A 14,042-nucleotide genomic window follows, 5' to 3' on the forward strand; every position below is an offset into this window, starting at 1 on the left:
TCTATTTAGATTTCAACCCTGGATCCCAGCTCGCTGGAGCAATACCCCTTTCAGAATGGTATAGTGAAGAGAAGGGTTATTGTAGGTATGAGTGAAAGCACAGCCAGAAAGGGCCAGGATTGAACAGGGCTGTAGGGTCAGGGTGGGGTAGGGGTTGGGGTGAGGGAGAGGAAAAGAAAGGAACTAGGAGCCAAGAGGCCAGGAGTGAGCAAGCTAGAAGACCAAGAAGCAAAGGGGAGGCAAAGGGACATGTAGTCAAAATGGCTGGGTTCCATAGGGAAGAGCAGCTGCAGGAAGGGCAGTGAAGCTCAATGCTAAAGAGTTTAGGGTAGGAGGCCTGGAATGCTAGCCAGTATGACTTTAACAGGTAGCAAGAGATGCTGGGAGAACCTGGGGCCAGTGTCCACTTTGATATGTTAAATAGGCACTTCAGTCAGCTATTTGTCCTGAGTGTGAGACCTAACAACTCCTCTTTCTCAGGGAGAGCTGTACTCTCTCCCTGCTTGCTTATGCTCCTTCTTTGGGGCCCACCCACACAGCACACACTTAATCCAAGCTTCAGGCAAATCTGAGTCTTCTCAGCTAACAATCCTCTTGAGGAAACCAGGGTCTCATGCCCAGCATAGTCCCTCTCCTGATACTTGAGTTCAGAGGTCCTAACATTCCTCCTCCTATGTCCCGGCTAGACATCTCAAGGCCCAGTGCCACCAGCAGGTCCTAGCTGAAATAGGATCTCCCTTTTTTGACCGTATTAGGAATTAGGCCTGGATGTTCCCCATGCTTTATATGGTCAGCCTCAGAGCAGCAAGCAAGAGCTGCTCCCAAGGGCTTGGCCTCAGGAAGAGAGGAGGATTAGAAGTAATGAGGAAGATGCTGACCAAAACACACATTCCAGGGGTAGTCTCTGCTTTGCCTCATAACCCACTACGTGAGCACATGGCCTAACCCTGAGCTTCCTCTCTCCCCCAGAGACTAATCAGAACTCTGCATTCTCTACAGAGTTGTCTGTGGCATTCACACTTTTTAAGTATCTGTGCTAGAGACGGATGCTTCACCAATAATGTGCTTCTATTGTGGCTGGAAGGTCAGTGACAGTGGAGGTGCCTATCAGTAGGGCCTTGGTGGTGCAGTTCATGGCCGCAGCAGGAGATTTTGATGCTATGAAGGGTACGTGTTAATATACACAGATGCAAAGGAAAGAAAAGAAAATAACAGATGCACAACAAAATGTGGCCCAAGCTGCCTTTTTAAGGGAACAGAGAATGTTCTGAATTTATATATGTATAAAATATTGTCTGGTACTTGGTAAGAAACAGGAGAGCCAAGAACCACACTTATAAATCTAGCACTGAAAAGCTGAGGTGGGGGACCTCAAGTTTGAGACTAGCTGTCTCCAAGTGAATGGTGGGCTAGTCTCTCTGAGGGTGGGAGTGGGAAGGATAAGGGACTAAAATGAAAGGGAAAGTTCTGCATCCCTTAGCTATTTACATTAGGTCTTAGATCTTACTAGGTGATGACAGAGAGAAGCAGAAGGCCACAGGCCCAGCTGATCAAAAGAATGAGTTGCATAAGTTTCAGGGAGTGATATTGTTGTTAGATAGGCATGAATGACCCTGTAAATCATATCTGTCCCCAAGACAAAGGGTCAGGAGTAAAAAGGTAAGGAGGGACCATATGTCTTTCTTTTGGGGGTGTATGCAACATATGGGAATGAGTGCATGCATGCATGTATGTAGGGGCCAGTCTTGGGTATCTTACACTATCATTTGAGACAAAAGATCCTTCTCACTGAACCTGGCACTCACTGATTGCCTAGGCTGGCACCCAGTGAAGTCCTGGGATCCACCTCTCTCTACTCACCCAGTGCTAGGGTTACAGAGGTATTCCACCATGTAGCACTGAGAATCTGAACTCAGGTCCTCATGCTTTCCTGACAAGCACTTTCCCCACTGAGCCACCTGGCCAGCTTTAACACACGCTTTTACAAAAAAAATTTTGAGTGGATAGCACTGCTTCATTTTTGAAGCCTTAAGATTATAAGAACTAATTCATGGGGCTTCTCAAGAGGTGGCCTGCAACTGTTCTTTTTCTTTCTATCCTTTGGGGCCCTGTGGGTGATTGCTTCCAGTGTCCCTACTCAGGAAAGTCCCTGATAGTCCCAAAGTTGAGCTCCCTCTTCTCCCCTACCCCACTCCCACCCCGACTCCAGAACAATGCCTGGAACAAAGCTGAGTGTAATGTCCTCTGTAATAAATTACAGGCAAAGTGGTCTTAGCCAATGACAATGTACAGAAGAGCCAGGGTGCCTGAAATCAGGAGTCAGAGCTATGTGCCAGTGTGCCCTAAATCATGCAGCAGCCCTGAAAGGAACACATAGTCAGAAGAGGAAGTAGGCCCTCTGTCTTAGATAGAACCTTCTAGATATCAGAAGACAAAAGATCTGCCATAGCCGTCTAAAAGGCCCCTTGTTTAGGATGAGTCCAGCAGAAGAAGTCTATCATTAAGGAAAACATCAGGCAGCCAGCCTCCTGAGCTGAGGGCCCAGAATTACTTTATATACCCAGGCAACAGAAACCCTGCATTATGTTGCTGTAGGCCGGGGGTCACTCCTGGCTCCCAGACCCATACAGTTTTATTTTCATCATGATCAGAAGTTTCTATGAAGTGATTCATTTAAGCAGAATGATACTAGGCAGCAGAAGACACATAATCTTGAGGCCAAGAGGACTGAAAATAATCCTTCCAAAGAAGCATGACAGGGATCTGAAGCCTCTAGATACTTTTAATCTGCTTCTAATGATCTCTGGTTTAGGACTCCCCCTCCCCCATGCTTCTTGATTTCTACTATGTCATAGAATTGTCAGGTAAAATGAACACACAGGCCTGTCTCTGTCCTCACATAGTGGGGATGAAACTTGAGGAAAGGCTGGAGTCCTAAAGCCCAGCACTCTCTCTATCAAGTACTAATTTGGAAAAAAAAAAAATCTGCAGAGCATTCTACAATCTATAGGAGATTTTTGTCTATAGGAGAGGCAAACTGTAGCAGGTGTGTCTAACTTGCAGCCCATGAGTCCCAGAGTAAATATAAACTTGTCCAACACATCTGTAGGTGACAACATTCTACCACATTGTTAAAGGCTGGATGCCCTGAAGGGTTGGAATGAGATGCTATGGCCATGGGAGCACCCTTTTTTCAGAAGATATGCAAGGGACCCAACAAGTGACAAGTAACAGCCAGCCATAGCAGACACAAAAGCAAGGACAAAACCCCTGGCACTCTCAAGGGTCCATCTGCTGGAAAATATCCATGGTTCAGAAAGGAAAAGAACATTTTAGTTAAAAGGGGAACCTTCCAAAAGATTTACTAGCACCTTCAGAGATAAAGTGGACAAAAGGCCAGGGTCTCTGCCTGCCAAGCAGAAACCTTGGAATATCTGTGTCCTTTGTGTTTTAAGGAGCTGGTCCAATCTACAAGGAACCTGTGTTGTCCAGTTACCACCCTCATCAAGTAGCTCAGGCTGAGCAACAGAACATAATAATGAGAATGATTTAGAATTATGTGATATAGTATTACAGCTGTTAAGCTCATGACATGTGGCCAAGATATAGCTGAAGAAATTATCTTGTAAATATTCATGTTTAAAATATATAAATAAATAAATTCACCTTTCAATTAGTTAGGAGGCAAGGACCCAGAGGCAGTCATGTTGGAAAGCATGACTTCAAGTCACCGAAATAAACCTACAGAGTCCTAGGTCCCATGTGGCCATTCCTGTGTGTCAAGGAGGAAGGACCTCCAGAAAACCTATTTAGATCCTTTTATGCCTATAAAAGGGGCAGGGAGGCCTCAGCCTTTTTGAGGAGGATGTAAGATGTAAGACATCTAACTAATTGTAAGATGGAGAAAGGCCAGGAATGACATTTTCAACACCATGGGTTGCTTTAGCACTCTGAGTGTGTGATTGTGTGGACTTTGCCTGTGGAAGGTGACCATTCCTATTATACAGACGAGAGGATTGAGGCTTCCAGACTACAATAGTGTGTTCTCGATCTTGAACCAGGCATGGCAGGACAGAGTTGTGAACCCAGTGACTGAGTGCCTACCTGTAGTGTGACAGGTAGTGTAATAGTCAAATCTGTAGAATTTTGACCTGCGCCCTAAACACAATATTTGTTTGTGTGTGCGTGGTGCATATGTGTATACATGTTTGTGTGTGTGCAGGTTTGTGTATGAACATGTATCTTCATGCCAGAGGTTGATAATAGATGCCTTCCTCATTCATTCTCTGAGACAAGGTTTCTTACTAAATGTAGAATTCATCAATGTAGCTAGCCTAGTTCCTATATTTTCCAGAACAGGGGTTACAGGCACATGTTGCCATGCTCAACTTTTTACTTGGGTGATGAGGAACTAAACTCAGGTCCTCATATATATATATATATAGCACTTTTTTGGAGACAGGGTCTCACTTTGTAGGCCAGGCTAGCCTTGAACTCTTGATCTTCCACATCCACCTTCTGAATGCCGAAATTACCGATATGCACCACACCCAGCTCACAAACATTTCTAAACCTTTCTCTTTCACAGGAGACTAAAAGAAGGTCATTACTCCAAGATACTCACATAGATTAGTCCCGAGAAGTATCGCTCCCTCAGGTTGTGCAGCACAGAGGCCTCATTGAGACATGTCAGCTCTGCCATGTCTTCCACCTTGGAGAACTTGGGCGGGTTCATTTTCTGGATGTCATCTTTACCCACTGTGACCTTCTTGCCGTTTTCCACCAGCTCCACAACTACCTCATCACCCTTTTCCTCCTTAATGCTGGCTGCCTCAAAGCCCTGCTTCTCTGAAGGGACCCATACCAGCTTCTTGGCTACCCAGTCAGCCTGGGCCATTGGGCTGTTCATGAAGTTTTTGTCCACAAAGAGGAACTTCTCATCATCACTGAGTTGCCCTTTCTGTGCCATGGTGCTTGGTGGTCCCCTGTGGAGTAAAAAGACAGAGTCAGAATGAAGCCTAAGAGAGTTGGCCCTCACCTCATCTTACCATATCTAGGGATTCAGGGTACAAAAATATCCCATAAAAATAAGAATGCCCCCTTCAGTATTGGTTATGTTATCAAACAGCAACAATCTTGATGTCCTTCAGGTAAGGAATGACATGAAAATCTCAGAATGAAACCCAGACAATCCAAATGCCCATCTTTGTGGGACTAGATATGTAAACCAGGGCATTTTCTTACAGTGAACTACCACTTGGTGCTGAAGAAGTTTTTCTGCAAATATTGACATGGAAGATGCCTAGATCTTTTTAAAATTTAACTTTATTCTACATGTATTTATGTAAGGATGTCAGATCCTCTTGAACTGGAGTTACAGACAGTTGTAAACTGCCATGCAGGTGCTGGGAAATTAGACCTCAGATTCTCTGGAAGAGCAGCCAGTGCTCTTAACAGCTAAGCCATTTCTCCAGCCCTAATTTTTTTTTTTAAAACTTTGTTTTGTTTTTTTCAAGACATGATTTCTTAACTGTTCTGAAACTTGCTCTGGCCTCGAATTCACAGAGACCTGCCTGCCTCTGCCTCCCAAGTGTTTGGATTAAAGGTGTTTATCACTGCACCCAGCTAGAATCTTAACTACACACCTAAATCTTAACTGCCTGCTACAAAATAAATGGTGGATTTTCTGATGTTTGAACACAGACCTACCATATGATTCAGAAATTCGATTCTTAGGATAAATGAATGCACTGATGTATCTAAAAATGTGATCATATATGTTCCTAGCAAGTTTATAATAGCCCCAATGAAATACCACAAATATTCAAAACAGAAGAATGAATAAATAAAATGTGGTAGAGCTATACAGAGGAATATATTGAATCATAAAAAAAGAACAGAATGCTGTGCCTCCTATAATGTGGCCACATATGGTATGATTCAATTTATAAGAAATGTCCAGACTAGGAAAATCCATGAAAACAAGGTAATTAGGTAATTAGCAATTGTCAGGAGCTGGGGAAGAATCACAAGGTAACAGCTAACAGGTCCACAGTTACTTGGAGGGTGATGGAAATATTCTTGAACTTGTAGTAGTGGATGCACAAATCTAATACTCTAAAAATAATTGGATTGAAAAAAATTAATGGGAAGGGGACTAAGAATGCAGCCTGGTGGTGGAATGTGTGCTTAGCTTTACAATGCCCTGGATTTGATCCCCAGCATCAAAAATAAATAGATGAGTGAATTAGATTGTATATGAATTGTTTCCAAATGAAGCGCTGCTGCAGGGAGGATTCTAGGGATTGACTATCAAGAGATCATTTTGTAAAATAAAAGAAATCGCAAAACAGTATAGATAATAGCTTGTTTATCTGTTTAAAAACATTTAAAACCTGGTCTGGGGTGTAGCGCAGTGATGGAGTATAATATAAAACATAACATATATGTGTTCATGTGTCCATGTGTGAATATGTATGCATTCATGTGTTCATCTGTGTGTTCATTCATGAACTAGGTATATGTATACATGTGTGAATATGTTTATATGCTATGCATGCTTATGTGTACACTTAAGTATGTGTACATATGTATTTTAATGTGTGTGCCATTGAGTGCACCTGTTCATATTCATTAATGTGTGTGTACATGTCTATGGATATATGCATTCATGTGAGGAAGTACACATGTGTGCATACATGTATGGAGGCCAGAGCTTGATGTCAAATGCCATCTTTAATCACTCTCTACCTTATGTTTGAGGAAGGGTCTCACTGAGCTTGGAGCTCACCAACTAAACTACACTGGCTGACCAGCAAGTTCTTGGTATTCTCCTGTCTCTGTCTCCCTAGTGCTGGGATTACAGGTGCATGTTGGCATGCCTGGCTTTTTTATGCAGGCTTTAGAGATCTGAACTCAGGTCTTCATGCTTTGCAACTGAGCTATTTCCTCAGCCATCAGGCTCTCCATTTTAAGACTGACTGTTAGCTGGAAAGCTGATGGAGGCTGTGAAGTGATAGATCAGGCTGGCAACCCCTAACCCCACAAGTAATCAAACCAACAAACAGAGGGAAAAGTAGAAAAAGCAGCAGCTTTCAGAAGCAGTCAGGCATGGTGGCTCACACCTGCAATCTTAACACCTGGGAGACTGAGGCAGCATGATTCCTGTGAGTTCTAAGCCAGCTTGGGTCACAGAGATAAGACCTGCCTTGAAAAACCAAACATCAAAAATGAGCCTCCAGATGGGATTCAATAAAATCCCACACAGTGAAACAGAGGGTGGGGCCAGCAAGAGGTTCTCAGTGGGTAAAAGTGCTTGCTATAATATATATATATATATATAAAGCCTTATAACTAGGGTTCTATCCTATCTTCCACAGAGTGGAAGGAGAGAACTTCCACAAGTCATCCTCCGATCTCTCCCTCCCTCTTTCTTCCACACACAGACATACACACACAGACAAACATGTGTGCATGCATCCTATATACTTAGGCAGCAAATCAAAGATAAAGCTTGTTTTGCCTGTTTTAAAATGCTTGTCCTTGAGAAGTCAGTAGTATAAAAAAAAAAATCAAAGCCATCCTTCGCTACACAACAACTTTGAGGCTTCTTGGGCTACACAAGACTTTGTTCCAAGGATAATCATACTAAAACCTGTACACCTAAGGAAGCTAATTAAGAAGGACCCTGGTAAGAAGCCTAATCTTCATTCAGAAAGGCAAATGAGATTGACATCAAAAGAGAGAGAAAACAGGGAACAGGACAGGAGACTATCACAGAGGGCCTCTGAAAGGCTCTACTCAGAAGGGTATTAAAACATATGCTGAGATACTTAGCCAAACTTTTTGCAGAGTGCAGGGAATCTTATGAAAGAAGGGGGAGATAGAAAGACCTGGAGGGAACAGGAACTCCACAAGGAGGGCAACAGAACTAAAAAATCTGGGCACAGGGGTCTTTTCTGAGACTGATACTCCAAACAAGGGCCATGCATGGAGATAACTTAGAACCCCTGCACAGATGTAGCCCATGGCAGCTCAGTGTCCAAATGGGTTCCCTAGTAATGGGAACAGGAACTGTCTCTTGACATGAACACAGTGACTGGCTCTTTGATCACCTCCCCCTGAGGAGGGAGCAGCCTTACCAGGCCACAGAGGAAGACAAAGAAACCAATCCTGATGAGACCTGATAGACTAGGGCCAGATGGAAGGGGAGGAGGACTTACCCTATCATTGGACTGGGGGAGGGGCATAGGAGAAGAAGAGGGAGGGTGGGATTGAGAGGGGATGTGGAAGGTGGTTACAGCTGGGATACAAAGTGAATAAACTGTAATTAATAAAAAAATAAATAAATAAAATAATGAAAAAAAGATCTTGTTCCAAACAAGACAAACAAATAATCTTAAGTTAAAAACTTTATACACTTTGTAAAATTGAATGTAGTTGTTCCAAAAAATAGAATGTTATTTAAAAGTACCACTCACCTCAAAAAAGGACCTTTTAAAAAATTTATTTATTTTTGTTTATGTGTTTTGTGTGCATGTATGTCTGTATAATATATGCCTGCTTGAGAAGTCTGGAGTTGGAGCTCTAGAACTGGAATTAGTGATAGTTGTGAGCCACCATGTGGGCACTGGGAATCAAACTCAGGTCCTCAAACAGACCAGCCAGTGCTCTTTTATTTTATTTTATTTTTTCCCTTCTAGACAGGGTTTCTCTGTGTAGCCTTGGCTGTCCTGAATTCGCTTTGTAGACCAGGCTGGCCCCAAACTCACAAAGCTGGGATTATAGGTGTGTACCACTGTGCCCCCCTAAGCCAGTGCTCTTAACCACTGAGTCACCTCTTTATCCCCAACCTTAAAACATTTAAGAAATAAGCTAGGGAATTGAAGCTTGATTTGTTGATGAGACCCTGTGCAATGTGGGCTGGCTTCAGACTCTAATCACTGGGCCTTAGCTGCCTCTGTGCTAGTATCATAAGCGCACATCACCACTTCCACTTTAGGTAATTTCTTAAATTTTGTGCTGAGAAACTGGGCATGGCAACTTTCACTATCTAGGAGATGGAGGCAAGAAGATCCGGAGTTCAAAGATATCAGCTGTGTGGGTAGTTTAAAGCCACCTTGGGCTACACGAGATCATTCTGTTGTGGTTTGGTTTTGTGGGGTTTGGTTGTTTTAAATTTTTATTTAAATTTTTATTAAAAATTGCCTTTTTAGGCAATAAAACATTTAAAGGGTGAGCTGTTTGAAAGATGGCCCAGGCCAAGATGGTGTCAAAAGCGAAAAAGGAAGCTCCTGCCCCTCCCAAAGCTGAAACCAAATCGAAGAATGCCTTGAAAGCTAAGAAGATGATGCTGAAAGGCATCCACAGCCACAAAAAGAAGATCCACACCCACGTCACCCACCTTCCGGTGGCCCAAAACCCTGCTGCTCCGGAGGCACCCAAAACACCCTTGAAAGAGTGAAAGAGTGTACCTAGGAAAAACAAGCCATGCCATCATCCAATGCCCTCTGACCACCGAGTCAGCCATGAAGAAAATAGAGGACAACACACTTGTGTTCGTTGTGGATGTCAAGGCCAACGAGCAGCAGATCAAACAGGCTGTGAAGAAACTCTGAGACATTGATGTGGCCAAAGCCAATACCCTGATAAGACCTGACAGAGAAGAAGGCATATGTTTGGTTGGCTTCTGATGATGATGCTCTGGATGTTGCCAACAAGATTGGGATCACCATAAAAAAAATAAAAGAAAAGAAAAAAGAAAGAAAGATGGCTCAGGGAGTAAAGGTGATTGCCACAAAATCTGATGACGTGTGTTCAATCCCCAGGTCCCACAAAATGAAAAGAAAGTAACTCCTGCAAGTTGTCTCTGACTTCTACACACGCAACATGGCATGTGTGCGCCCACATACATATACACCCATGGAAATAAATATTAATTTTTATTTTAAAAAGGTAAATAAAATAACACCTATGTTAAGCTCATAGTTCAGATATGTGAAGTATATTTTACATTTTCTGTAAATGGTCTCTAGTTACTCAAAGGGAAAATGTAGTTGTCATTCCTACTGAACAGCAAGTAGGCATCTTTTTTTTTTTTAAATTTCAACTAAGTTAGAAAACATCACAAAACATTCAACAGAAAAATGAAAAGACATGAAGATTAGCTTTTCTAGGAACCTCATCTAAACAGGGCTCAAAAGCACAAACAAGATCAAGTGCAAAGACTGAGTCTCTGATCAAAAAAAGAAGTGAGGGCAGCTGCCTGCTGCTCTGGACAGTTGTGAAACATAAGACTGCCTTGATCAAAGCCAAGCAGGCTGAAACTTTGGTTTTTAGACTAAGTGATTTGAAACCCTGCTGCCCAGAAATATTTGGGATTGGGAGAGGGTCGAGAATGGGATCAAGGATGCTTTTCAAACACAGCTGATGACAAAGTCAACAGGCAGGGCTCAAATGACAACAGCATCCAGACCTGAGTTTAAATCCCCATAACTGACATAAAAACAAACAAACAAACAAACAACAAAGTTTGCCTTGTACGATTGTAACCTCAGCATTGAAGAGGAGTTGGAGATGTGCAGATCCTGATAGCTTGATGGCAGAAATGAGGAACTTCCAGTTCAGTGAGAACTGTTCACTGTTTCTGTAGCCTGTATACTCACACACCCACATGCACACACTACCGCATGCATGTCATACACACACACACACACACACACACACACACACACACACAGCCAACATGTATGTGACACAGCTTTCCTTGCCCTTCACTAAGATGCAAAGCCTAGACAGGACATCCTAGCTCCCAGAAAACCACTTTGCTCCAACAAATCTGTGGGGAGGGAGAGGCTGCAGAACAATACTGAAGATGTACTTGCCTTGGGGAGAATTCACAGAGCCCCATAAATGAATTATACCAGTAATAGTTGTAAAAAGCTGCTAAACTATATAGAGTGATAGTTACTCTCTCATTTAATCCCCTAAAACAAGAACAACAACCAAACCAAACCAAACCAAACAAAATCCTAGGCAATGACTAGAAGCAGAATGCTTATCTAGCATGCCCCAGGCCCTGGGTTCCCATCCCCAGCACCATAAAACACAGTAACAATGCAGGAAAAAACTTTTAAAGCTAGAGAATATAGTTTAGAGATAGAGTGCTTGCCTAGTATGCCTTAGGCTCTGTTTTCTGTCCCCAGTACTGCAAAAACAACCAGGGAGAGATGTCATCACTTGTTTACAAATGAGGAAACTGAGGCACACAGAGGCAAAGTAGCTTGTCTGTCCTTTTAGCTGGTCATTGAGGCTTCTGAAGAAAGTCATTTTGTTGTTGTTGTTCATTTTTGTTTTAATTTAGAGGAGAAAGTCAGGGAAGCTGAGGCAGATAGAATTTCAGGCATGCACATTCTTCCTTTGTTCTGGCAGCTTAGAAGTTGAGGGTAAGTCAGTTTATTGTCAAAAGAACTTGCCTCAGACTGTGCTCAGAAATTGAAGTTTTCAGTAACAGTGTAGCAAGAAGTATCAGGACAAGCATTGCGTAAAGCATAGGAAGGAAGGAAAAACAATAAAACTGCAGCTTACAGCCAAGCACACCCCTGTAGTCCCATGATGAAGGAGGAGGTGGTTTAAGGTAAGCCTGGGTTACAGAGAGACTGATTCAAAACAAATAGGCTGGGATGTGGCATAGTGGCAGAGCACTTGTTTAGCATGTACAGGCCCTACTTCAAATCTTAGTACCAGAAAGAAACGATAACTGGAATCAGCAATCACAATAGCAGTAGAAATCCACAAGAGGGACTGAAGTGACATTTGGTCTTCTAACTCCTGCTTCTGCTCCGACTCTTGATTCAGGGTGGATTTTCTCAGCCTTTGTGCTATTGGTATTGGACTGGACAGGTCTCTAGCCCTGTCAATGTGAGAGTTCACCAGGGCCCATTCTATGCCAATATCCACCCTATCCCAGTTGTAACTTCAAAAGGAGGTCCTGACACTGCCAGATATCCCCAGAGGGAAAACTGTTCCCAGTTTGGGACCAAATTTTTTTTTTTTTTTTGAGTTGAGATCTCATGTAGCCCAGGCTGGCCTCATATCATTAAGTAGCTGAAAATAACTTTAAAGTTCTCCTGAGGGTTGAGATTATAGGAGTGTACTACCACACACAGTTTCTGGAGTGCTGGGGATAAAAGTTGGGCCTCTATGAATGCCAGGCAATTACTCTGTCAACTGAGCTTTATTCCCAGCCCTAAATCTATTCTTTTTAGTTGGGCAATATTTGAGGTGCTGTATATCAAATTCAGGGTTTGCACATGCTCAGTAAGTATTCTACTACTGAGCTATATCAACCAGGCTCTGGCCTAGGCTGGTCTCAAAGTAGCAATTCTCCTGTCTCAGCCTTCCAAGTTCTGAGATAATAGGTGTTACCAGCATGCCCATCCTCACCCTACATATTGAGTGGATTTTAAACAACAGAGATAAGTTCGTCGAGCCCAAGATGCAGCTCAATAAGCCAACCAAAAAGGCCCCAGTAATGTCAGTTCTAGTTCAAACCACATCTGGATCTGGAAAGTCACAATATACCAAGAGAGGGAAGAGCACTAATTCTTCAAACCTGTGCTATCCCAGGAGGCCTTTGGGGCTCTAATTTGTTCTTAATCATACCCACTTATCCTTTTCTTGAGACAGGTCTCATGTAGCTCAAGCTAACCTCAAACTCATTATGTAACTAGAGATGACCTTGAACTCTTGATCCTCCCACCAAATGCTGGGGATTAAAGGTGTTTCCTACCATGCATGACTTAAGTGGTTCTGAGAATAGACTGCAGTGTTTTACATATGTTAGGCAAGCACCCTATCAACTGAGCTACAGCTCCTACCCAAGGGCCTCCTATTCATTGGGCATCAGAGCTGGAGTGGCTCACACTTATCATCTTGAATATCTTATGAAGGTTCTGTAAAGTGGATATCATTTATATCCCCCACTTTCCTGTTACAACAACTAAGGTCATAAAAGGTTAAAAAAAAAGTTTGACCTCAAGATCTAACAATCCTTTAACTCTCATTCCCTGGCCCCAATGCTACATACCTTCCTACGACCATCCAGCCCTCTTTCCCCCCCCCCCACCCCCAGAGTACCTCCCCAGGAGAAAGAGAATAAGAACCTGTCCCTTCATAATGGCCTGGTAACACCCCCAATACACACTCCTGGGGATCTCAATGGCTCTTCAAGGGGCTTCAGAAGGAAGCTCTTTCCAAAGGCTAAGGTGAAATGATTTTGTCTCTCCCACTAAGATGATTTGGAGATTGAGGGAGAGGGTCACTGGCTGGGGAGATGCTTGTTCTGCAGACATGAAGACTTGACTAAGACCTAAGGAAACTATGTTTTAAAAGAAAGAGAGGGAGACAGAGAAGCAGAGAAAGAGACAGAAAGAGAGAGAGAAGGAAAAAGTTGAATATGGTGAAATGTGCTTATAATCTTGCCTTTAGAAAGGAGCAGAAAGACAGATCCTGGGGGCTTAGGAGCTAGCCAGTCTAGCCTACTCACAGAGTCCCAGGCTGGTGAAGGCTGCTGTTCCCAAAAGCAAAGTGGATGATACCTGAGGAACAACAGCCAGTCATTTTGGCTTCTACATGCATGCACACACACATAAACATTCTCTCTCTCTTTCTCTTTCTCTCTATCTCCTCTCCTCTCCTTGCCCACCCTCATCTCTCCCTTCTTTCCTTTCTTCTTTCCCCACTCCACACAACTGTGGCCACCCTTGTTCAGGGCCTTTGCGCCCTCAGAGTTCCACCGTGTTTTGTATCTCACAACTCAGGTAGAACAATGCTTAAAATAGATGCTGAGACACATGCCTGGCTAGTCTAGGCAGACATCTTTAGTCTCTTTCCAAGACTATTTAGAAACAGCTACTTGTTCCCTATCTGCTGTCTATTCACCTCTTGGCTGGGAACTCATGCGATTATCCAGGAAGAAAGTTTATATCCTTAACCCAAAAGATTTCAAAGGTCACAGCTTTAAAAGGGCCAATATTGTACAA

At 43.0% G+C, this 14,042-nt stretch overlaps 1 protein-coding gene across 2 annotated transcripts in view; it reads right to left on the reverse strand.

Moving 5' to 3' along the window:
- Window positions 1–14,042, reverse strand: part of Myh11 (myosin heavy chain 11) — a 115,673-nt gene that overhangs the window by 81,784 nt on the left and 19,847 nt on the right. For both annotated transcript variants that reach the window (XM_021657551.2, XM_021657553.2), the window contains one exon: window positions 4,625–4,985. In XM_021657551.2, the coding sequence (XP_021513226.1) occupies window positions 4,625–4,985 (361 nt within the window). The remainder of the gene's footprint in view (window positions 1–4,624; window positions 4,986–14,042) is intronic.

This window comes from Meriones unguiculatus, chromosome 11 (genome assembly GCF_030254825.1).
Source record: "Meriones unguiculatus strain TT.TT164.6M chromosome 11, Bangor_MerUng_6.1, whole genome shotgun sequence".
In the NCBI taxonomy this organism is placed as follows: Eukaryota; Metazoa; Chordata; class Mammalia; order Rodentia; family Muridae; genus Meriones; species Meriones unguiculatus.